Consider the following 24,925-nt stretch of genomic DNA (forward strand, 5'->3'; position numbering starts at 1 on the left):
CAGCATTTTTCAGAAAATATGTCTGAGATTGGGTATAAAATAATCCACTTACATAAGAAAGAGTAAATCAAAGGAAAATAAGTGAAAAACAGGATTTTCCAAAATTTGATTTAGATTTAGAGAAAATGGGACTCCTAACAACCGTGCAAGACCTGTAGCTCATCAAAACTGTTATCAGGTAAACAGTACTTAAAGCTTTCGTCTGTGAGAGAGAAGAGAAAATCAAGCTCCACTCTTGTGTCAGATCTAAAAAATTCCACAGGTGTTTTTGTTCATCCTTCCACTGTGAGAAGACAACCGAGCACTATGAGTCTGAAAGAGAGCCGTCAAAAAGCCATTACTGAAACACTAAATAAGCAAAAAAGAAGAAAATTACAAATCAAACAAAGAAGCTGCTGATGTTCTCACAACAATGGACTGACCACCCCAGAGTCCAGACCTCAACATCACTGAATGTATTTGGGATTACTTGGATTGTGAGAAGGAGAACATTCAACCGACTTCTAAAACTGAACACTGGAGGTGTAGAAAAACATCCAGATTGAAAGCAAGTCTCCTTGGAATAATAGACGCTGTTATAATGGCAAAGGGTGCAGACACTTAATACTGAAAAAAGGAAACATTATATTTAGCTCTTGGGGTTTCTGTGTAAGCAGTTTCTGTTCATGTATATTTTCATGCATTTTTTTTTTCATTATGTTGAAAAAACTAATAACTCATACTAAAGGGCAGTTCTGGCTCGAAAATAAATACATGAAAGGTGGTGTCTGACTTGTGCACAGTACTGTACACATGAGGTGTTCATTAGGCAATCACAGATAAAGCCTGGACCTTCACTGAACCCATACATACACTACTGTTCAACAGTTTTGAGTCATTGTCATATTCAGTTTTTATTTTCTATATAATAATAACATAAACAATGTGGATTTAAGTATTACTATTCACCAAATGGTAATTTTAGATGTTTTATTCAATATTTCTAGAATTCTGCAATCAGAGAATGATAAATAATATACTGGAATTATACATTTTCAAGTTACAATAGTGTTGGAAATTGGAATCACTAGTCATAATAATTTTTATTCAACAATCATTTTTACAATTTCATCATCCTCATCATCATCACCATCCTAAACTGCATAATTCAGATAGGGTTGTGGTACCATCTTCATATACCATATTACTGAAAACATTGATTCCAAACTTTTGAACAAAGTTTGCAGCATATGCTTCATATGTTAAGAGAAGGAAAATGTTGCATTTTTTAATTTTTTAATTTTTTTAACATTGCAGACAGCCTTTTCCTGAACTCTGTAGCCTCTTCACTTCCATCCTTCTGCTGCTCTTATGCCTTTTTTCTTGACTTTCTTTTTCTGTTCTTCCACTCTTTCCTGTTTTGGCAACATTCTTATTTAGTTTGATTTAGTTAGAGTTTGTCACACTTGTTTCTGCTTCAGCTGCTGCACAGCCACTACAGGAGCTGCAGACATCTTCTCTCACATCTTCTCTCTCCTTCATCACTCTCTCCAGCATCCCTCTGTCAATACATCCATCTTTTGTGTCACTAGGACCTTGATTCTTGCATTCACCTCCAGATTTTTCTGTTGCTTTTCAGTTCTCCTTTGCCATGTATATTACCTCATCCTCCTGTAACAGCTGGTCTCTTATCTTCTGATGAGCTTCTTCAGGGTTTTGGATGTATTCCATTAGGGTGAAGTTTGTTGTTTGTGCTGCATGTTACAACACGTTCTTTCTCCACATCTTCAAACATTTTTCAATCACTTTTCTGTTTTTTTTTTTCTCGACTTGTCTCACATTCTCTCTAAAGTTACTCTCCTTTAACGTCTGCTGTCTCTTCGCTCGGTTCTTCCAGCATCACCTTTCTGGCTTGGTCCGTGTTATGCTTTTTTCAGGTCTTTTCCAGCTATCTCTCTGGTTTTGTGTGACTTCTGTACTCCTGAAGCCTCTTTAGCTTCTCCTGGTTCTCATTCCATGCTGTCTGCATTTCATCTTTATCACTGCTAAGATGAAGAGCTTCTGCTTCAGATAAATTGTAGCTAGTTTTGCCTCTTCTGTAAAATCTCTTTCTATTTTCATTTTGGCATCTCTAGCTAGGACAATCTGAAAACATCACAACCTTTAACAACAAAAAGGTCTAAATGAAGGAGCACACTCTCTGCATCTAATACACAGTTCCTACAAAGTTGGGAAAGTATGTGAAATGCTGATAGAAACAGAGATTTGTAAATTCTATTTGACCTGTATTAAATTGAAACCAGGAAAAAAAACACAAAATTGTATGCTTTACCTTATGAACTTTTTGCCATTTTTTGTTACACGGATACTTCATTGATGTATTTTGCACTAATTACAATGGGAGAGAGATCCGGACTGCAGACAGGCCTGTCAAGCACCCGCACTCTCTGATCATGCAGCCATGCTGGTGTAACACGTGCAGAATGGGGCTAGGGGTTGTAATGTTGACATTTGCATGGGATGTCACCTAGAAGGCAGCATATGTTACTCTAAAATGTATTCAGCGTTAATAGTGCTTTCACAGATGTGCAAGTTACCCACTAATACCCCCCACACCCATACCACGGTAGAGCCTGGCATTTGAACTTTATGGATGGTCCTGTTCTTTGGTCCAGAGAACACGATTTCCCATATGCAATCTGAAAGTTTTCTGCGAATTTGTTGCTTACCATGCTCTTCTACTACAAAGACGAGATGTATCCATTTGCAGAGCTGCACCTCCATATGTCACCATTTTTAGAATTGGATGGAATTCCACCTAAATGGTTTAGCAGTCACCACCGTCAGAATGCAATTATGCGACTGTGGCACCATTTAGGGTAAAAACAGAAAATTTGATTAAGAAGCTGAGAAATAAGATGCCAGTTTCAGCCTCACCAAACTTAAAACCAGAGCCAAACCACTAAAATCTGAAAGCAGTCAACGTTTGAAATCTGCACTGAAATTGAAATCAACCCGGGGGCAGATCTAGGGGTGGGGCCACAAGGGCACTGGCCCAGGAAGAAATCTGATTCGCCCCTTAAGTGCACTCGCCACCTCCAAGCACATCATTGACAAACTTATTGCCTTTCAGTGAAAGTCTCAAATTTGAATGTTGAATATACCTCTCACACGAATTGTTAGACTGAAAGGGTTTTATGAGTGCTGGCCGATAAAATTAACTTTGCTAAAATTACTGGAAATCAGTGCTTTAATGCTGCTGATAAATGAAACATCTTATGTGTAATAGAAGTTTCCTGAGCCGGCTTCTTATGCAAATTTTCCGTTCCACCTTAAATACTATTTTAACAGGGGATATTTCACCAGTAGTTGGTAGTGATGAGTCAGTTTTATGTGTGGTATAATGTGATCATTGTAGAATGGCTTCAAGAATGGTTCTTACATCACACTGAAATGTTATGAACTTTTATTTCATAGGTTATTTCATAGATTAAACAGGTTTACTTGAAAACATGAAAGAATAAGTCTTTCTAAATTATGTAACTGAAATTGAGACTGGCCTGGGGTGCTCTTTGATCTGAAAACACTGATCTAATTCAGGGGTTCTTAACCTTTTTCACCCCAAGACCCACCTGTCTATAACTACAAAGCATAGCGGCCCACAGAAAAACTAAAATCAGCTTTTTAAATACAACTTTAGTTTTCTTTTCTTAAATGCGGGTATTGAACACCTGAGAATTAGGGCCTGAAAAAGTTTGGATCATCCATTCTAGATGTCAGTTTGCAAAAAATTGGCATAAAATGTATTAAAAACACATGGCTGTAAGGAAGTTAAAAGGGGAAAAGAAAAAAGAACAGAAATGTAAAAGCTTCCTGCGGTACAACGCTGTACAAACCTCACCTGCGAACCACTGACCCTCCTGATGATATTGCTGCATCTTTTAATCATAGACATTGCTACTCCTGCTTTTGCCCTTTTTGTAAAATTGTAATTGTAATTATAATAAAATGTATTATTACAATTACTTTTTTTTTCTAGTAAATGAAATCTTCCATGTTATATGCAGTTCCTACAATTAAAGTTGAATTTAGATGTCATGACTCAAATTTTATGCATGTCTTTTTTATAGTAAAACCTACATTTTCTGATACATTCTTATCAGAAATTCTTATCAAAAATAGATAATTCTGATAATTCTTGATTAAAAGCATCTTTATGAATCAATATCCTATCCAGTATATTATAGTAAATTTGTTTCTGGTTTGTCTTTGTTTTTCTTTCATTAGGCATCCAATCTGGCACTTCACTTGGCAGGTTTTTAATATGTATGACTTCATTCATATGTGGATTTCCATTGGCTGTTGCCTAGGACACCACGGAAAATACTGCAGCATTAAAAAGACACCTGCACACTAACCCCCGGAAAGGTGACATTATGAACAGGTCTTATTCACATCGCTGCACGTTGTACGTGGCATAGTGCTGTTACCGCTGTTAAGTTTTATGAATCTGGCCCATTGTGCCACTACAATTTCACCATATCATGAAGAAGAATATCACTTGCTAAACTAATATAACTTGGTTTTAGACTGGCCCAGTGTGTCTTCATTCAGAAAGTACCACAGTCTATTACAGAAAATGGCCAAATTTACTTGTATGCACTTAGATCACAGTGTAGATGGTTAAAATGCATTGAGTCACTTACAATGAAAGGATAGGACTTTCTAAAAAATATAATGTGATCTTAACCTTTAAAATGACCATGATACTTTGTATAAACCCTTTCTTGTCTGTGCCTGTATAGAAACAAAGGGTTAAACCACCTAGGGCCTCTCAAACTCACGTTAACCTGGAAGGAGTTCCTAAAATAATATGACTGATTGCGAGTGATTAATCCTGATTACTGAACATTCACAAAGACAGAATTAAGTAAATACAGGCAGTGTTTCAGTGTTCTAACGCCATTGTATTGGTGCACTTCTTAGGAGAGCTAAGCGGTCATCTGCAAATTATATCCCAAGTGGCGATCATAGGGGTCCAAGAACTTTGCGACCTTTGGAGCCAGTATAGGCCTTTCAAAAGATAGAACGCAAATGACAGTGTTTTTAGAATGGCCTCTATTTATAATAAATCTTGAGGAGGGATCTTAAAAGGAGATGTTTGCTAAATGTCATACACAATGACCAACAGATTATTTTAAATAATTCAAAAAAATACAATTTTTGACATGACTTGAATTGCCATAGTTGTTGAACTGAACAATTCTACAGCAAGGGCACCCAATCCTGGTCCTGGAGATGTACCACCCTGCAGAGTTTAGGCCCAACTCTTATGTAACACACTGGATCCAATCATTAACCCTATCAGGTCAACAATGTCATATGCGATGTCAAAGGATGTCGTACATAAAGGAATAAATATCTAGGGAGCAATGCATGCTAAAGACTTTTATTTTGCCCAGAAGAGTTGTTCCACTGAGAAATCAGGAATACAGCCTCTGATTAGTTGACAAACTTGACTCAAAGCATCAGTGGATGGCTAACAGCCATGCTAACAACAACAATAACTCTTTTCAACACTGAAAAACAGATAAATAAGCACAGAAGACATACAGTGTTGGATTTGTCATTATGGATTTATTTCACAAAGTCTCCAAAAAGACACTGCAGTTCAAGACTGGATTACAAAGCTTTTGAAAGGGTTACAATCACACCGGAGCCATCACTGAAATGGCGCAACACTACACTTCCGGGAAAAATGAAGCAAGTTTCTAGCATGCAGTGTTTCCCAGATATTTGTTCTTTTATGTACAATGTCCTTTGAGGCTGATGTCTTCAGAGTCATCTCTAAATTAGACACAGGAGTGTTGGATTTGAACTCTCCAGGGTGCATTATACTTTTGGAGCACTTAGAATTTGAAGGCATTTATTTGGCCCCTGAACAGGAACTGTGGCCTAGAAAAAAAGTCTTGGAACCATCAGTGAATGAACCTCAACTTGAGCTCATATGTGCTAGCGGTGCACTATCCAATCTGTCACAACGCTTCTCCTGCAGTGTATGTGGTGTATGTAATACCATCAGTCCTTAAAACAAGATCTACGACAAGCTATATTCTAACATTGATCCAGTAGCGTAGGCAGAAATAAACCATTGGGTAGGCCTGTGAAAAAGTAACACCCAAGAAGATGACATTACTGAGATAAAAATCTGACGTGAGCAATGAGTTGTGCCAAGATGGGGAAACATCACATTCAGTAAAGGAATCTGCTGTATAAGAAGCTAACTTCAGCTTTGTCTAAGTTTGTGCTGTAATTGACTGGCGGCAGCGGTATGTGCACCTTTATTAAAAACAAAGTGCTCCTAATGAGTCTAGTGGCAACGTGCTTTACACCATTCTAGCCAACGCCTGGCATTGAGCATAGTAAAATTAGGCTTGTGTGCACATGCTCAGTCATGGAAACCGATTTCATGAAGCTCCCAATTCACAGTTGTTGTACACTAATGTTGTTTCCAGAGGGAGTTTGGAATTCTGTCGTGAGTAATATAATGAAGGATAGGCGATTTGTACATGCTACACATTTTTGCATTCTGCGGCTCTGCTCCGTGAGTCTGCAGTCTACCACTTCATTGCTGAGCTGTTGTTGTTCCAGGACTTTTCCATTTGACAATAATAGCACTTACAGTTGACCAGGGCAGAAGTTAGAGTGGTTTTCAAATGGTTTTCTTGTCTCAGGCTTTTATGCATCTTCTTTTATCCTGCTAATCATCTTGGGTGTTTCCTCATGAAGCTGTTTGAGAAAACATCAAGAGTGTGTAAAGCCAAGATCAATGTGTACATTCAGAAATGCCAAAGTTGAGCATACTCAAAAAATCCACCATGCACACTTTAAGTTGATTTCAGAGAATGGTGTTGATGGACACTATTATCCCATACTGCAATGCAAAGAAGAAAAGCAGGAGCAACTTACGACGGGTCCATTTTCAAATCACATCAGATACTGAGTTGGGTGAGCCTATGACAGCTATAAAACCAATCTAGTAAATCTGTGGCAAAACATTTTGAATTCGTTAGTAGACATTGTGATTGATCTTTTGAAATACAAACATCACTTCATCAAGTCTTTGTACAAATATTTTGTATTAAAATGTTATTTACTAACCAGCCAAAATCTTACACTTAAGATCGGTGCATAATATAGCCTACACCTTACCATGATCAATATTGTTTAGTATACAGTTTAGACCCAGAGTTGCACAGCCTGTATGATACTGCCATCTTCAGGGACAGAGGGAATGACCGCTATGGATACAACACCATCAGAATAGACCCACAGAGGATGGTGAGAGCAAGATGAAAACAGACAAATTTGTTTGATCATGTATTTGAGGAAAACAGGGAAAAGAATATAAGAATTCAAAAAACATGAAAAGAAGAAAGAGCCACACGTGTGTCTAATAGTCTGGTTCCAGATCTTTAAAAAAAAAAAAATTAATTAAATGACACATCAAGAATGAATACTTATGAAAAGGGTTTTGTTCATTTGTAGAGTAGGCAATCCTAAAAAATGTACCATGTAGCTAATAAAAAAAAAATGTTCATGCAGGTCAGATACTAGAAATTCCTGGCCTTCAGCTGACCTCCACAGATGCAATGCCTATAGTATGGCATCAGCAAATAAAACAAGAGTTTGGTGAAAAATATAATTTACACAATTAATTACATAATCTATGAAAATGGACAAAAGTGTGTTGCACAGTTAAAAACAGCAGTAGTGTCCATCTTGTAGTCTGATAATTTGTCTATTTTTATAAATAGCAGTCATGCAGTGTCAAAAACCACAAAAGCAAGTCTGTTTGAGATTACTTAACAACTTGACATGGTTTGCTGCAAGTGCGCTATTATATAAGTGTGCACTCTAATACAGAGCTCAAAAGTAGTTTTGGGACACTTTAGAATAATTTCATTTGTTAATGTTTTGTATAAATTGTGCTTTACCATATTCAAATGTATACCATTTCAGATATATTATGACTTAGCAATCAATACTAAAGTCCATTTGAGCAATAGTAAGCTAGAAAACATTTACCTAATTCCCACTTTTACTACAGAATGTAGGGACACTAATCCAAAGGGCTCCACACCTGTCTTGACTGTAAATTTCATTAACATGCTGAAAGATTGAGAATGCTTGAAAGCAGAGAAAACTTTAATATTGAGTTAAAATAATCTGATGTAGTATTGTCTCTTGGTAATAAAATGTCTGTGAGAGATTATAAACACACTAAAATTTCAAAAATCAAGAGTGAAAATGTACTGAAAATGGAAAAAAGGACACTTCAAAACCTGGCATCCTCTGGCTGTCCGAAAGAGAACATCTAACAAGCTTGGCTGACAACAGTCATGCAAACTCAAGCACTCTATGCCTAGAACACTTCAACCTGTCATGCAAAAGAAGGGACATGCAACAAAATACTGACCTATATAAAACACTAAATACCGACTTACACAAAAGAGATAGACCCTAATGCTTGTTCAACTAATGCTTCAGTACTTTTAGTACGTTTTCAGTTAATAACTGGAATAAATTTGAGTTTCAAAATAAATCTAGTTGTTTTAACTTTTCTAATGAATACAAATGGAAAAAAAAATCATTACCTTCAAATATAATAAAAAATGAGATATAAGTTGTATTGAAAGTGTCCTAGCACTACTTTTGAGCACTGTAAGTGGATATAAGCTTATACTGTTAGCTATAATAGCCTTGAAGTGAAAGGGCAAAACTAAAGAAGCAAACTGAGCACCAAAGAAGTCTTAACTCATCAGCTACATTTTGGGTAACAGGAAACTGTGAATTCAATTTTTTGCAAAATATCAGTTTAAACAGCTCTGAGGCTGAAGTGATGTGCTGGAGATCAGGGTCAGGGAGTGGACAGGCTGTACTGTAGCATTTTCAGGAACAGTGAGAAAACTGATAGATTTGCCACTGTCACCAGAGACCCAGAGAGCACTATGACTGCGAGGAACACACAAGTAAGCCTGAATCAGCCTGAATGAGTGTGATCACACCTCTGAGAGTACAAGCTGAAGAAAATACACACATATTTTTCCTTTTTCTTTCTTTAAGACCATATTGTAGAAGCCAGGAAATGAATGAAGCGTGAAATATTACTGGCAGAGTGAAGAGAGAGCAAGATGGACGTGCCATGCAAGTGCTGATTAAAAGCAATTGCACAATGTCAAAAGAAAAAGGACACTTTTTTTAATAGCATAAATCTTTAACTTATAGAAACCCATACATTAAGTGAGTATTCAACTATGAACAGTTACTATTTTTTTATTTAACAAATTTAACAACTTCCTGAAAATCCTTTGCCTTTTTCTACAGTACATTCCATGTAGAGACAAACATGGTATTTTCTATCCTTTATTTATTATCATTATTTATCTATTCTCATAATTTGTGAAGTATGTATTCATATTCAATTGCGCATGATGTCAGAAACAGGAAAAACAATTGTTAGATCTATCAGTCCATCTGTAGCACTGACTGCAAAATGAATATTGAGAAACAGTGATATGAAAACCAGTATCTTTTATTCCAGTGTCATGTTTGACAGAAAATAGCACAAAGAATAAATGTCTAAACAGGCTAAAAAAGTTATCCCATATATGTTAAAACAACAGTAAATATGCACAAATTTAACAACAAACAATAAGACATGTCCCCACATTAATATCCTAAAATATTAATATCCTGTACACAAGAATGCACATCAGTTTCTGACTAGGCATCAAGACAGAGCCAGTGTATTAAGCTGTATATTGAGTTGTTTTGCCAGGTAGAATACTCTTCTTTTACAAATGAACCACCATGTGCCTTTATAGTTACCTCCTTCAAAAAAAATAAAGGTGAAGACTAAGAAAGTATCTGCATATTAAAGAAGAAACGAGTACCTGTTTGCACAGCACAAAGCTAACAGGAACATATGCTACCGCAAAAGACCAGACAGAATACATTCATATAGCATTCTACGCAAATTCAAATATCTGTATTATATATTTAATCTCGATTTCTACAACAAAATGCTTTGAACAGACATTTGAAATTCTACAAGTCAGTGCTCTGTGTTTTGGCCTAAAATGGTGGCATCTTTGCCAAGGTGTCAGCTGTTGCCTCTAACAAACAACACCACATAAAAATATTAGCAACTGTCACGGTTTAACATCCAGAAAGACCAATATGGTCAAACAATGTGTTTGATATCGGTTAGAACCTAAGGAAAGAGGTTTGGTCTTTTAGATTACAAAGGGATCCAGTTTCCAAGATCCAGAACCAAGATCTAACTTAAAATCAACCCATCAATAATTAGCAAATCTAATTCATATACTTTCTCACGTTAACATGGGCATGTGGAGTTCTACAAAGTTATAGTTAGAAACATCTGTACTTAAGCCCTTTTCATGTATACATTTTTTTCAAAACTCCAGCTCAAGTAGCTGCAAATGAAGAATCAAATGAAGATGAGGTCCAAATCCAGGTCAAGGGTTGTGCAGTGTGGCTTTAGATGATGGGCGCTGATCGGTCATTTGTAATTGTGGGCCGTAGTTTGACTGTGGCAAAGGGATTCCCACCTCTGAGAAGGAACAGGGGCATTAAGGTGACTTACTAAAAGTACAATATCTTGAAGTGATGCTTCAGCCAAAAATCAAATTTACATAATTTTCCCCTTACCTCAAATGCAGTCAATCAGCCAAGACATGTTTGGTATCTAGTAAAGTTTGTTTTTTTCTTAGTTTTGCACTAGAACTATGTAGCTAACTAATATGCTCCACCAGGCTGGCATCATGCAATAGGAGGTAAAAATCACATCTGACTCAGAATCACAAATTGTGCTCATGTGGTTCTGACACAATAAAACACACTCTTGTGTATAAAAATGGACTCACATATGGCCAAAGTTCAAGCTTCAAGATGGACACTATTAATGTTTTCTTTATGATATGCTTTCATCTATGTACACTATATTGCCAAAAGTATTCGCTCATCTGCCTTCACACACATATGAACTTGAGTGACATCCCATTCTTAATCCACAGGGTTTAATATGATGTTGGCCCACCCTTTGCAGCTATAACACTGGTGCGCAGTCATGTTGGAACAGGAAGGGGCCATCCCCAAACTGTTCCCACAAAGTTGGGGGCATGAAATTGTCCAAAATCTCTTGGTCTGCTGAAGCATTAAGAGTTCCTTTCACTGGAACTAAGGGGCCGAGCCCAACTCCTGAAAAACAACCCCACACCGTAATCCCCCCTCCACCAAACTTTACACTTGACACAATGCAGTCAGACAAGTACCGTTCTCCGTGATTCGTCACTCCAGAGAACACGTCTCCACTGCTCTAGAGTCCAGCGACCGCGTGCTTTACACCACTGCATTCAACGCTTTGCATTGTGCTTGGTGACGTAAGGCTTGGATGCAGTTGCTCGGCCATGGAAGCCCATTCCATGAAGCTCTCTACGCACTGTTCTTGAGCTAATCTGAAGGCCACATGAAGTTTGGAGGTCTGTAGCGATTGACTCTGCAGAAAGTTGGCGACCTCTGCACACCATGCGCATCAGCATCCACTGACCCTGCTCTGTCATTTTACCACTTCATGGCGGAGTAGCTGTCAGTCCCAATCGCTTCCACTTTGTTATAATACCACTGACAGTTGACTGTGGAATATTTAGTAGTGAGGAAATGTCACGACTGGACTTGTTGCACAGGTGGCATCCTATCACGGTACCATGCTGGAATTCACTGAGCTCCCATTCTTTCACAAATGTTTGTAGAAGCAGTCTGCATACCTAGGTGCTTGGTTGTACACACCTGTGGCCATGAAAGTGATTGGAACACCTGAATTCAATGATTTGGATGGGTGAGTGAATACTTTTGGCAACATAGTGTATATTATGCAACTAAAACAGTAATACTGGCCATCCTAAAGCCTGAATTTTGTCCATACTTTAGTTCATGTTATAGATAAAAGTATGCTATGCTGTCAGAAACCTCATAAGCAAGTTTATCCGAAACAAATCAACAACTGAACAAAGCTTGATCCAAGTATGTGATGAAGTAATGTCAACCTGTTGGCTGTAAGTTTCCATTATTTGTTAGCACTTTTTAATGTTACCTTATGATTTTGGTTTTGCCTATGTGAGAAGCATTGTTCATTTTTTATATAATCATCAACCTGCCCTGAACTGCAGATGAAAAAACTGAAAAATGTATAGCTCCAGTGCAAAATTAAAGAAGTTCACATTTGGCGCAAAAGAAAAACTGTGTAAATTTAATTTTAGGCCAAACTATGCTTTAAGCTCCTTCTGCTGTACCTAGTGTTACTCACCCAAGAAAAGGAGGCATGGAAGTACCGTTGGGCAAAGACACCTGTTGCACACAAAAAAAAATTAAAAAATCAAAACTATTAGTGTAACAGGCTTGTAGTAGAAGAGACTGACATTAAGTCTGAACGCTGATCCTGGGCTCAGTACAGACTAAGCAGAGACACGCTGCAAGACTGGTTGGATTAGGATATCAACTCATTGTTCTCTGTATCTTATAAAGCACAGCTGAAGCTGGGACACGTGGTGATCTAATTATAGGAGTCAAAAATCTTGATGATCATGAAACACTAGCTCACTCCATCTTCATGTTGACAATCCATCTTCAAATTCCATTCTACTGAAGTACATGGTGTTGAGGGCTATACTTTTCATAACCAAACACTTAACATCATGACATTACTAGAGTTTCTTAACTTTCGAGGGCTCTTCACTGAAGTACATGGTGAGTTTTATAAGGCGTTTAATGACGGGGGCTACAAAGTACTACCGCCACTGAGAAACCCTACGTTTCAGATTAAGGCACATTGCCTCCTCTAGGGGGCAGACCAGTATCATCATAAGGCTCACAAAAGGGGATGAGGAGAAGGGGTCCATGAAGTAGCCCTAGCAACGCTCTCAAAAATAGAGGTTCCTAAATGGTTCTGGAATGTGCAATAGTGTACAAAGGTCAGATATTACACTTTTCATTCAATTTTCAGTCAAAACAGCTGATAAGTACAAGGAAAAAAAACTGAAGAAAAAAAATATGAACAGGAAGTTACACAGAAGCCTCAATAACTAAACATATTTTTCAGTATTTAGTATGTCCAATAAATACTAAGTTGTCCTCACACAGCGGAAGTATGGACAGAAACATCTGTGAATTTTTTTTTTCAGATTTGAAGCAAGAATTCCATCAAAGATAAAATCTTAAAGTACTGTTTCTATGATGGTGACAGTTTTTTGGGGCTCTACCAGGTCTTGCAGAGTGGTTAGGAGTCCCACTTTCTCTATATCCTTTAATAATTTGTTGAACTGCAGGCTTATCTTCTAATCTAATCTCAGAAATATCTTCTTTTAGACTCACAGGAAGGAGAAATTTGCAAGGCAGAGTGTATTTGGGTAGGTTTATTTTTTGTCAGTATTTCTTTGAAGGTTAACAATTTCAGTGACTCCTTTGGTAACAGCTTTTGTCAGAGGTACACAGCTGTTAAATTGGAAGATTAAGAGGTAAAGTGGCAGTAAGGTGCACAAAAGTAAAGAGCGGACATATATTAATTCAATATTATTCTTAGTGTTGGAGGCTTTGTGTAATTTTCTGTTAAATATATGTTTCCTGCCTTTTTTTTTACTGACACTAAAAAAACAACTTACACTTAAAGGCCATTCTGACTGGAAATTAAATCAACAAAAGAATGGTCTCTGACTTCTGCACAGTCCTACAGTTTCAAGAAAAACCTTTAAGTTTTTTAGAAGTACGCTGTCTGGAGGGTTACAAACATTTTAAAAAGGTTCTTTATAATTAAATACAAAATTAAAAGAACTTTAAAAGAACCATCCATTAGAAATGTTCTGTTGGGGACTAAAAATGGTTGGCATCACTCCAAAGAACCCTTTTTGGCACCTTTATATTTAAGACTGTGCCCAACAATCAGTCACATGATTATACATCACACAGACTTCACACAGCTCCATTAGGAGCCCATTTCTCCGAGAGCCCAGAGAAAGCAATCTGGCTTAAGCACCCTCAACAGAGTGCAACTGCAGATGCTCACTAGTGGTTGTGTGTGTGTGTGCTTGTTGATGTGCTGGAATCTATGGTTCATCCCTTCATCCTCCCTCCTCCCCTCCCCATGCGCTGAGACCAAACCAGGTAGGGAGCATTTTTCACATGTCTTTTTATTTTGCACAATTGCAGTAACGCTTAGTATTCCTCAAACCCTCCCTTATCCCCTGGCAAGAACAAAGGTTACATTATTGTGGCTTTTTTTCCTCCCAACATCGTTTTATGCTAGTTCCCAATTCTTTTTTATCCAGTTCTGTCCCAGTTGCCGAGTCCTTTCAGTTGGTATGCAGTCTCAATCGCAGTTTAGAAGCATTAGGGAGGGAAGCATAAGTCGACTGCCTTAGGCTTGGCTTCTGTTTGTGCCCCTGCAGACAAGGCAGAGGGGTTTCAGGTTCATCCCTAGAGGGGAAACAAGACCTGGGCTGGTACCGACGGCGTCCCTGTTTTGTATGCAGATGCACAGGACAGTGACGCTGACCGAAGCAGGGCTAACAGAGGACCTCTATCCCAGTGTGCTTTCAGCACCAAAAAGCACTTCAGTTTTCAAGGCATTTGACCTAATCATGCTCCACCCACAGATATGCTGCTTCATAGAAACTGTTGCTAGGATGAACAAGCTCTATAGAAAAAAAAAAATCTCCTTTAATCTACTAAGAATATGTAGTCAAGTTTTTGTAATAACAAGTAATCACAAATCATACTCTCAGCAGCAATACATGGTTTGTTTAGAAGAATTACCAGTGCTACGCTACACTCTTAAAAAGGTGCCACAAAGAGTTCTTTGTGAGATGTCAAAAGAAGCACGTTTGGTTCCCTAAAGAAGCATGTCTGAAAAAGAGATTTGTGAGTGTGAATAACCTTTTAAAGTTTTAAAGAACCTTCACATAGGTCATCATGTGTCATTTACAAGAATTTACAAAGCAGGAGAAACTATAATCAGCTGTTTAAACAAACTGATTAAAACACATGGAATCAAGTGTGCAACAGTTTGTTTGGAGGCACTTTGGACAAGATTGGATTGTTCTATGACATTGTGTAAGATACTCCTTTTAAGCACCATTATTTTTAAGAGTGCACCAAAGCTAGTCTATGTTGTTATAGCCAATCGAAAGGCAGGTGAACAACAACATAAAATCTGCCACCATTCTACAATTAGCTTGATTACATAAAAAAAAAAAAAATTGCATACAAAATAAATATCCTTTAGCCAACATTCTGAAAACTTGTCCAACCTCACAACAATTGCTAAGATGGAATATATTTGGGGACAAAGCATGGATAGGTCAAATCTCCAACTCAAGTTTTTTTTTTTTTTAATCAGAAAATCAGACAGAGCTGAGGAGACTGGAGAGAGAAGAGAAGGAGAGGAGAGGAGGTGTTGGATGTACCGTGTTTTGCGGGGAGGGGGTGGAGGGCTTCCTGGATGAGTCACTGTAGTCAGGGGGAGGCAGCAGCACAGGCTGCTGTTCCTCTTCCTCCTCTTCCTCGCCCTCTACGTGCTGCTCAGGTAGGTCTACCACATTTAGGGGGTGCAGAGGGGCCTCAATCCTGCCCACACAAACATACACATGGCTGAAATAGCACTAAAGATCATTTATGCCCTTAGTATGTGATAATTTACAGAAATTTACAATAAAAAAAACATCATGCGCTTACATTGTTCTGCTCCAAGAGCTGTTCTCATTTTTGGAAAAGAGCAACAATACATGAGCTTTTACTTATTTAAAAGAGAGAAGAATACTCACATGTTTGTGATCACAGGCTCGCTGTAAGGTCGACAATACGATGATGGAAACCAGCCTCTTCTGCAAAAGAAAACAACTGTGATGTCTGAAAAAGATAGTACACAAACAGCTCCACGCTTTCCATAATTCACGTTTGATAAATACAGTTTATGGTGGGCTAAAAAGGTAGATTTAGTCTTCTCATTATTACTGAGAAAAAAGTGAGTCACTGTAGAGGTGCAGTTGTGCAGTCGGTGGGAGACATGCATTAAGACACGGTTGCTTAGGAACTGTCTTATAGAGACAGTTGATCTTAACTTTGAACTGCCAAGCTTTAAAACTGTGCATCGTAATTGCACGACACAAAGACATTTCATTTCTCAAAACAGTAATGACAGCATAATGGGTGCTGGGAGAAAGTGTGTTCAAACCCCTGGCAGAAATGGCAACCCGGACTAGATGTGTGGGACCCACACTGCTCAATTGCCCCTAAGCTGAGACGGGAAATAATACAGAACTCATTAAAACTGTCCTCTTAAAATAATACAAAAAGACTAGAAAAGCACAAGCAATTACAGTCATGCTTTCTCTGCAAATAATGGCTTCAAGGGGGCTTTTGCTGGTGTGGAAGCGCAAGGAGATTTTGATAATGACAGCCATTATCATTGCTTACTAATGGTAGTGTTAGCATTACATTCATCTTCTAAACACAAAATTGCTTGATAATAGTGTTAGAAGATTGTTACATAATGATGAAACATAATGTACACTATTTATGCTGATCCACACCTGTCAAGTACACAATGTATTGAGTATGAAAATAAAAGTTTATTCACTTAAACCACACAGTAAGCTTTTAGCTATCAGCAAGCATAAATCATGTGACAGGCCTAAGGCACCAGCACATTTACTTGTCTGTGAAGAGAGTTATCTCTGGCATACCAAACATGCCTCTGCAATTTCTCTATGCATATCAGGAGTTCAAAATTGACAAAGAGAAACACAGAACCAGCCTTTCCACTTTTTCAAAGTTATGCTTACTAATTCATATGCAAGGCTGTTATGAGGAACAAGGAGATACAAAGGAAAGACAGAGAAAAACTGACTGGGCTGAAAAGCTGCCCACTGAAAACAGCTACTGCCAAGAAAGCAAGTGTAACACATTCAACAGTTACAGTAAGATTCGACCAAAAACATCAGGAACAGTGAGTGGATCCCTAAAGGTAAGCTTAAATATAATGTACAAAGCACTTTATGTGCTGAAGAAGTAACATCTCTCATTAACTCACTGCTGATACAGACCAACACAAAGACAATGCCATGGTCAGATTTCCCAGAGCTGTAGAGATACATTCACAATACAACATGTATTGCGGTTTTGAGTTTTTGCACCGTGATAGGATTTTCAATCTAGAAATAAAAAAAGAATGCCCACATTATCTAACATTTAAAACAAAACTGCAGTGCCTTGCAAAAGCTTAACTAGCACAAGTCATTTTCTCAGAAGTCTTTTTTTTTTTAAATAAATAAAAGTAAATAGTTTCAGATGCAGTACAGAGGTACTTTTGTGGTGTTGTTTCAAAATGAGTCTTAAAGCACACTGTCCACTCTCCAATCCACATACAGAAACTAAGCTATATTAACGGGCTTACTTCAGATGACTTATTTTCGTGATGTTACGCAAATCAACATGTTTCCACCTATTCAGTCTGCTCACACTGAAGTTACAGGGAGTGTTTTGACCCAGACAGAGGTCATTTACGAGGTCATCAGTCTTAAAGGCACAGTAACAAAACCAGCCTCTTTAATTCCAAGGGAAAAAGAGAGGTTGGAAAAGTCTTATGTACAAATGAACTATGACTGTTCTTAGTACAGAAACCTACTCAAATTTTAAGTGGACCTCAGGGGAAAAAATTAAACACAAAAAAACTAGGTTATGCCCCCTTTAATCATACCGTGAAACCATTTCATTTGATGTCAGTATGTCTGATATCACAAACATTTTGTAGCATAAAATCTAACTACTCAATTCATAGCATGTATTGTCTTGTGAAGAAAAATGAATATGCATGTCTTAACAGTGCTAGGCCTTACTGTCCAGTTTTCTCCATTTCCCCGTAGAGCCAGCCGTCTCTCTCTTCCTGAATAAGCAAAGTGATGATTTCTCCATCATCAAAGCTGAGCAGGGTCTCGTTGTTTCCAGCTGTGTGTGGGAAGATGGTCTGCACTCGCAGCTTCTTTAGCATGTTCATACCACTGGACACAGACGTAGACCTGGACAGGCCATTACCATCGAGACTATCCTGGTCTGTGGATTTCAACATTAGCACAGGACATGCATCAGTTACCAGTCTTTTAATTCAAATTCAGATTACAACACAATGTTCATTTAAAAGATCTGATAGTGAAGTGATAAGGGACCATCATAATAAATAACTGCATAGCCAGCTTGATTACACTGATTGGACTGCAGTGATTACAGAAGGGGTGTCTCTTCGACTTGCCTGAGTAAGCCTCTGGGGAGATAGGGCTTCTGGGGAGCTCCTGGGAGAACATATTTGCCAATGGACTGGTCTGAGCTTTCAGCGATGGGGCTGGTGGTGGCACCACAGAGTCTGAATTACTCTAAAAACAAACAAACAAACAAACAGTAGTAGGGACACTGGTTGGGACAAAATTGTAAGAACATAACAATGTACAATACAAACTAGCACAGATGTCCCAGTTCCAAACCGAGATTGGTATCATAGCTGATCTTGGCACACGTGAACAGAACAGTATTAGCTTTATTAAGCCCAGTCTTCTGTTAAGGTTATTGTACCCTTTGGTGAGGTTTATGCCACTGTTGGGGCGGTTCTGCAAACTGTAACTGAAGCATGTTTTCAGAAGTTAACAAGTGGTTCAAATGTCTCCAGTGTCTATTTAAGCTGGAAAATGGAAACAGTTCAAGTGATATCTGTAACATCTACAGTGCCAGAGTTTTGACTGTAGTTAAGCTAGCCACATGGCTAAAACAGCTGCACTGGGTCGCAAAAGTGAGTGTGTGGCTATGACACACCCAGCGGTAAGAGTAACAGCACATCCAAAGTGGAGGATTTTACCGAAAGAAATGAGTAGGGTATTTTGAAGAGCACAGAACAACTTAAAATATGTAAGGAGCGTATTCCAAACAAAAAGTACTCAGTTCAGAGTACATCACACTATGTACATACGAGAAATGCAGCCTAGGATATGGCTGTTTTAACTTTGATACATATGAAGTGTGCACTATGCAGTTATATCAGATCAAACACCAGTTCCCTCTGCCTGACTGGTCAAAAAACAGGAATACAAAACTGTGTAGACAACAAAAAAGCTCTAAAAATGTAACATTTCAACCTTAACTTCTCTTGTGGAAATATCCACTTCACTCACCATCATGACAAATATTTTGATTTTTTAAAAAGGTAACAATCTTTGAGGTAACCATAAGCCTGCACGCTGAGAAGCCTAGACTCACCCTGTCAAAGTGCTCCACGAGAGGCGAGGAGTTAGATGTCATAGAGACTGGAGTAGTCAGGCCCTCGATCATGGACATTACCGTGTCTGGGACCTTGGTGGCATCACTACACTTATCCTGCCAGCTGGGCAGCTTCAGAGACAGCATCTCTTTTGCCTGAGGACCATGACAGGCAAGAGAGGAACAGTCAGGGGCCGCACATAAAACAAAGCAAGGTTTCAGTGGGCTTCAAGCTTGAATATATTGGACAAAGCCACCTCCCTGTAACTCAGCAATATTCTTATTCAAATGTAAATGAGAGCATGCAAACTGCATTGACTTAAAGCCTGGCATATGACTGAAGTGATTTTTCTGTGAAGTATTAACGTCACTGTACTGTGCAAGTCAGAGATCATGCTTCATTTGTTTAATTTTCCATTTTTCCTCATATTTTTCAGTACTTAGAGACAGTACAATATTTTTTTGTGCCAACTCTTTGCTTTCATGACAGCTTGTATTCTTTCCACTAGACTTGTTTTCAGTTCTTTGCAGAGATATTTTTCTATACCTCCAAACTTTAGTCTTAGAATTTGGTTATATTTTCTGGTTCTCACAATCCAAGCAATCCCAAACACATTAAGCAATGCTGAGGCATGGGCTCTGGGGTGGCCAGTCCATTGACTAGAGAACATTAGCTTTTGTTTGATTTGCAAAACTTCTCAGTAACAACTTCTTGATGAAAAGCTACACATTTCAGAACCATAGTGCTGAGGCGTCTTCTGTCAGGGGATGGACACACAGAAACACCTGTAAATTTTTTTAGATCTGAAGCAAGAGTAGAGCTTGATTTTCTCCCGTGTCCTCAAAAATGAAAGCCTTAAGTAAGTCTACCAGGTCTTGCATGGTTGTTAGGAGTCCAATTTTCTCTGTATCTTTCAATAGGTTTTTAAACTCTAGTTTTGAAACCCATAGTTTTTCCCTTATTTTCCTTTGATTTCCCCCACACTTATGCAAGTGAAATATTTTATATCTAATTTCTTCAGAAATATCACAAGTTGTCCTTAATAACAGTTTTGACTAGAAATTAATTAACGAAGTGTAGTCTCTGACTTTAGCACAGGGCTGTACGCCAGAAGTACATTTTAGAGCATTTGAATGTCACCTTGTCATGAAAAGCCGCCATCTGATAGGAAAAGATACAGTGTTTGTCCACCAGAAAGCAGAATCTCCTCTTCTCCTCCAGCAAGGCCTCTCTACAGCCATCCGCTATGAACTTCTGCATGTCCGTCTGTCGTGATGTGATTGTCTCCAGAAACTAAAAAAACAAGATCCTTATGAATAATTCTAAAACTTCATCTAATCACAGCATGAAAGACAACTTATGCACTAAACTCTTGAGCACAGTGTGGTATCTTCCAAATTTACAGCAGCAGCTGTTTCAGAAACCCAACAGTACAATTATTTAATTAACAAAAAAGATAATGTAGAGGCATAGAATAATGGTACCATTAACAGAGATGAGCATCAACATGTCTAAAAAGTCACACCCCTCACCCCCAAAACAGTGATTATTCAGTGAGCAATCATGTCTGTAGACAGAGATATCCACCACTCCCTATGACTAACAGCAATGCAATAGAACACAGACAGACAAGAAACAGAGGTCCACTCTTCACAGGATTCCCCTGCCTATTATAGCTCTCTAGCAGAGTTGTCATAGTGACCGTGCAAGAGCTTTATCTCCTGGGTGTCGATTTCAGCCTGTTGTCACAACCCTTTACCTCATGTATACATCTCTAGATGAGGCAGCCCACGCTAACCGACTCTGCTATCTCTTTGTACTTAAGCCAGAGATACATTCTATGAGCATTACTGGTGATGTGGGGGTTATTAATGGATGAAAAGTCCACAGGGTGATGGGCAACATAAAAAGGCAATAATGAAATATGGTACACCAGCACAGGTTACCTGCCTTTCCTTGACATACATTTTTACCAATTAATGAAGTTTTTACAAAAACAAATAAAAATGCCACTAAAAGTAAAGAGCATTCTTTTTACAACAGCAGTTAGGTCTCATCAGCCTTGCCATACAAACAGTATTTCTGTTTTGCCTGAAGCTTGTCAGGTAGTGATTTAGAGAACAAAACAACCCTGAAGCAGAGTTGCAGATGCAAAGCTGCTAATGGACAGACTAGCTTGTTTTTTTTTCCCCCCAATAGACCCCTAATTGCTTAAGTAGACACACACAAACCTCATACAGATTGGAATAGTAAATGAACCAATTATAGTATCCTTCAAGCAGCCAGAAATCATGTGATGCAAAAGGCAATCGTGAATTGACCGACCAAAACCCTCAAAAGGCTACAAAATGACTGTCAAGTGACAAAGAATATAGCTATAGGCATGATGACAGTAAAAGACACTAGTGGGAAAGGGAATGGGCAATATGTCATCATGTTAAATTATGCCATAGTATATCATTTCAGTCTTAGTACTTCTGGAACACTGAACAACTACATTTATCATAAAAGACAGAATTTCGATTATAAACAACAACAACAACCAGTGTATAGTAACCACACAAGCTGTAAAGCTAACCACAGAACTAGCCCATTATGCCATCTTATTTTATTAAATTATTTTTCAACTGTTTGCATTTCAGTTCCTTCTTAAATTGTTTATTTTAGCTGTTTTTTTGATGCAACATCACTGGGCAGCTTAGCTTGCTTGAATGTTAACTGCCAATTGTGCTACATCAGCGAACAGATGTGACTGGGGGAGATGGTGGGCCATCCACATTTCCAGAATTCATAAGGACACAGTATACAGTGAAATGAAAAATAAAAATGTGTCGTGTATAAAATAAACAACTGGCAATGTCATAAAGAAAGAATAAAAATGATGGATTTAAAAAAAACAAAAAAAAACACAGATTAGTAATCAGTGGTGCATAAACAATGGCACATTTAGATGAAGTGACTCTTAGCAAGGAGCATTACATGAAAAAATCTCACCTCATTTTCCTTGATCTCATACTTGCTGGAATGCTTCCCCTGGCTTTTTCGGCGTAGTTTCTTCAGATCTGCATGCGATTTGTCCAGTGAGTCTTGCCTAATTTTGTGTTCCGACTGGTATCTCTTGAACGTGGCCTGAGATGAACAAAAACAGCATACATATAATCAGTGCTTGAGGTGATAGATAACCGTCAAATTACAATGTGGCAGTTAGAACGCTAAATCATACTTACAGTCATGTATTTGACGTCCATGTCTGTTTTCCTCTCCAGTTCTATGATGATTTCTCTATGAAATCTTTTGAACTGATCAGAGTAAAAGCAACTGTCATAATGGATACATAATCACCTGTAACAACGATAAGGTGTCAAGTGTTCTTCGATCCACGTGCATACATGAAGATTCTAACAAAAGCGTTATCTTATCAGTTTGCATGGTTAAACTCACACTGACAACACACTGTGAATGTGAGTAAGATAAACTGATAAAGACTTTTTGAAGTAACTTTCTCAAGGTCAAGTGCATGGAAATGCAAATTTACCCGAACTAAGAACCTTCACCTTACGTAACAAAAATAATAAAAGAAGAAGAAGAAACACTAACAGAAGGAAAGGTTATAAAATGCCTGATAGCATGGTATGAACATTTCCAATCATGATATTACTATGACCAAAATTACTACAGTATTTTTGTTGTGTTTTTAAAATAAAATGGAAGAAAGTAATAGCATACATCGAACTCAGTTCACCATATGTATTACATTAATGGAATCTTCATAGAATTTCTTGTATTTCTTCACAACACCAAAAAATCGAATACAATCAATTTAAATAAATATGAAATTATCACCAGCAGTACTACTGTTCAAATTATAACTATAAATATACATTATCTTGTTTGTGCGAGGCTATAGCACTATGCTATTTAATTTTTTTTTTTAATGGTAAATGTATGCACTTACCAGAATTATTAACATTGGAAACGGTTCATTTAAAACCTGTAATTATCATATCTCTTACTGGGCACTGCATATAAACTTCACATAATAGATTAACTGTGTTCTTAAACACTGGCTCAAAAACAGCTACAGGGTTGTGTTCAAAAGTCTGCAAGGCTTCCCCAAAGACAGTTTTAAAGACTTTGTGTATGCCATACTAAAGACAAGAGCAGCCTCTCACTTATGTCATTCAATTAGTGCTCACCCTGGGCTTTCTCTATTGATTGAGGAGAGAAACAGGTGAGAAAAAGATGAAAGAAGTAGACTGCCTCTAAAGAGTGAAAGTGCTATTTTGAGTGCAATCTGATTCTCAGTGGTGTGTACATGTACATTATGAAAACTGAGGCCTGGGGTGAAGAGCAGGCAGCCAAGTCAATGGAACAGCAGGGAAGGTGAAATAGAAATTGAAGCAGAAGAAAAGTGAAGTAGATTTTATCATCAACACTGCACACTTACAGACTCCTCCAGCTCCAGTTGGACCTTCTTATGCACTTCAGATATCTCCATCAGGACCACTCCTGTGAAGAGAGACATCAGCTTAGAACAGCAGCTAACCTAACTTGTTTTCTATTCATTTCTATTCATATTCATTAGCAAGAGAGGAGCTTGATTTTCTCTCAAAAGGTACGCACAGTTGCAAGGGGTTTCATTTTCTCTATATCTTTTAATGACTTCAGAATGGGCTGGAATAACTTACTTTCCCTTTGACTTTCCCCTTCCCTAATTTCCTCAGAAACATCTCGTGAAAAATGAATAACTTGTACTTAATGGCAGTTTAACTGAAAATTAAATGAACAAAGCAGTAATGTGTGTTTATACAGAAAATGCTTAGCAATATGAGAAAAGCATGACAAAAGGCATATTAGCTTTATAAGTGATTTGCTACTATACAATTTTTCATGAGATGAACTGTCCTTATATAAAATTTGAGTATAGAAATATGCACAAATAAAACATGCAGTAACAAAATGCCACCTGCCCTTTTCTAGAGCCTGCAGTAGTCTATTCTCTCATTAATCCATCACGAAGCATCCGTTTGCCCTTCAAGCTCTTACTCAGGAGTTTGGCTAATGCTATTACAGCTTGGTAGCACTCATTTGGCATTGCACAGGCCATACAAACCAAACCCTAAAGCAAATAAAAGGAGGTGAGGGGTTGCAGCATGATGTACAACAGCAGCTGTGCTTTGTACGCACATTTCTGCTCTAATAGCAGCCACAATGTTATTACAAAAAAGGTCAGCAGACAAAGCTGGTAAATGCTGTCTTGTAGAAAGCAGGGTGTGCGGGCTGTGTGTTATCACAGGTCTGAAGATGAAGCATTAGATGGTGTTACCTCTTTACAATAATTACACTGTATCTTCATAAACAGAGAAAGCATGGATAAATTTGTCTTGGTTCTAGTAGGTGTGATTAAGTATGAGTCCTTTTATACATGCATGATAAAAATGCTTCATTAATGACCTCTTTTTAAAGAATATGCCAGCACTTTTCAACCTAACCGTTATCCACCGCATCTGTAGCATATGGTCAATTACCACAAACAATAATTTTAAAGTGTTTCCCTGCTCTAAGAAAAGA

The 24,925-nt window shown here is 38.0% G+C and overlaps 1 protein-coding gene across 4 annotated transcripts in view; it reads right to left on the bottom strand.

Moving 5' to 3' along the window:
* Nucleotides 1–6,051: 6,051 nt before the first annotated feature.
* baiap2l1a (BAR/IMD domain containing adaptor protein 2 like 1a) overlaps nucleotides 6,052–24,925 on the bottom strand; it is a 31,161-nt gene continuing 12,287 nt past the window's right edge. Inside the window, exons 4-14 of one of the 4 annotated variants that reach the window (XM_036573047.1) lie at nucleotides 23,802–23,863; nucleotides 22,582–22,653; nucleotides 22,349–22,483; nucleotides 20,495–20,647; nucleotides 19,354–19,509; nucleotides 18,359–18,479; nucleotides 17,949–18,162; nucleotides 15,876–15,935; nucleotides 15,519–15,678; nucleotides 12,368–12,408; nucleotides 9,559–10,615 (exon numbers count right to left, since the gene is read on the bottom strand). In XM_036573047.1, coding sequence (XP_036428940.1) covers nucleotides 10,543–10,615; nucleotides 12,368–12,408; nucleotides 15,519–15,678; nucleotides 15,876–15,935; nucleotides 17,949–18,162; nucleotides 18,359–18,479; nucleotides 19,354–19,509; nucleotides 20,495–20,647; nucleotides 22,349–22,483; nucleotides 22,582–22,653; nucleotides 23,802–23,863 — 1,247 coding nt within the window. In that variant the 3' untranslated portion in view covers nucleotides 9,559–10,542. Of the gene's footprint in view, nucleotides 6,740–9,558; nucleotides 10,616–12,367; nucleotides 12,409–15,518; nucleotides 15,679–15,875; nucleotides 15,936–17,948; nucleotides 18,163–18,358; nucleotides 18,480–19,353; nucleotides 19,510–20,494; nucleotides 20,648–22,348; nucleotides 22,484–22,581; nucleotides 22,654–23,801; nucleotides 23,864–24,925 lie in introns of those variants that run through there. The other 3 variants (XM_036573049.1, XM_036573048.1, XM_036573050.1) reach the window with 3 other exon arrangements.

This window comes from Colossoma macropomum, unplaced genomic scaffold (genome assembly GCF_904425465.1).
Source record: "Colossoma macropomum unplaced genomic scaffold, Colossoma_macropomum, whole genome shotgun sequence".
NCBI lineage: Eukaryota > Metazoa > Chordata > Actinopteri > Characiformes > Serrasalmidae > Colossoma > Colossoma macropomum.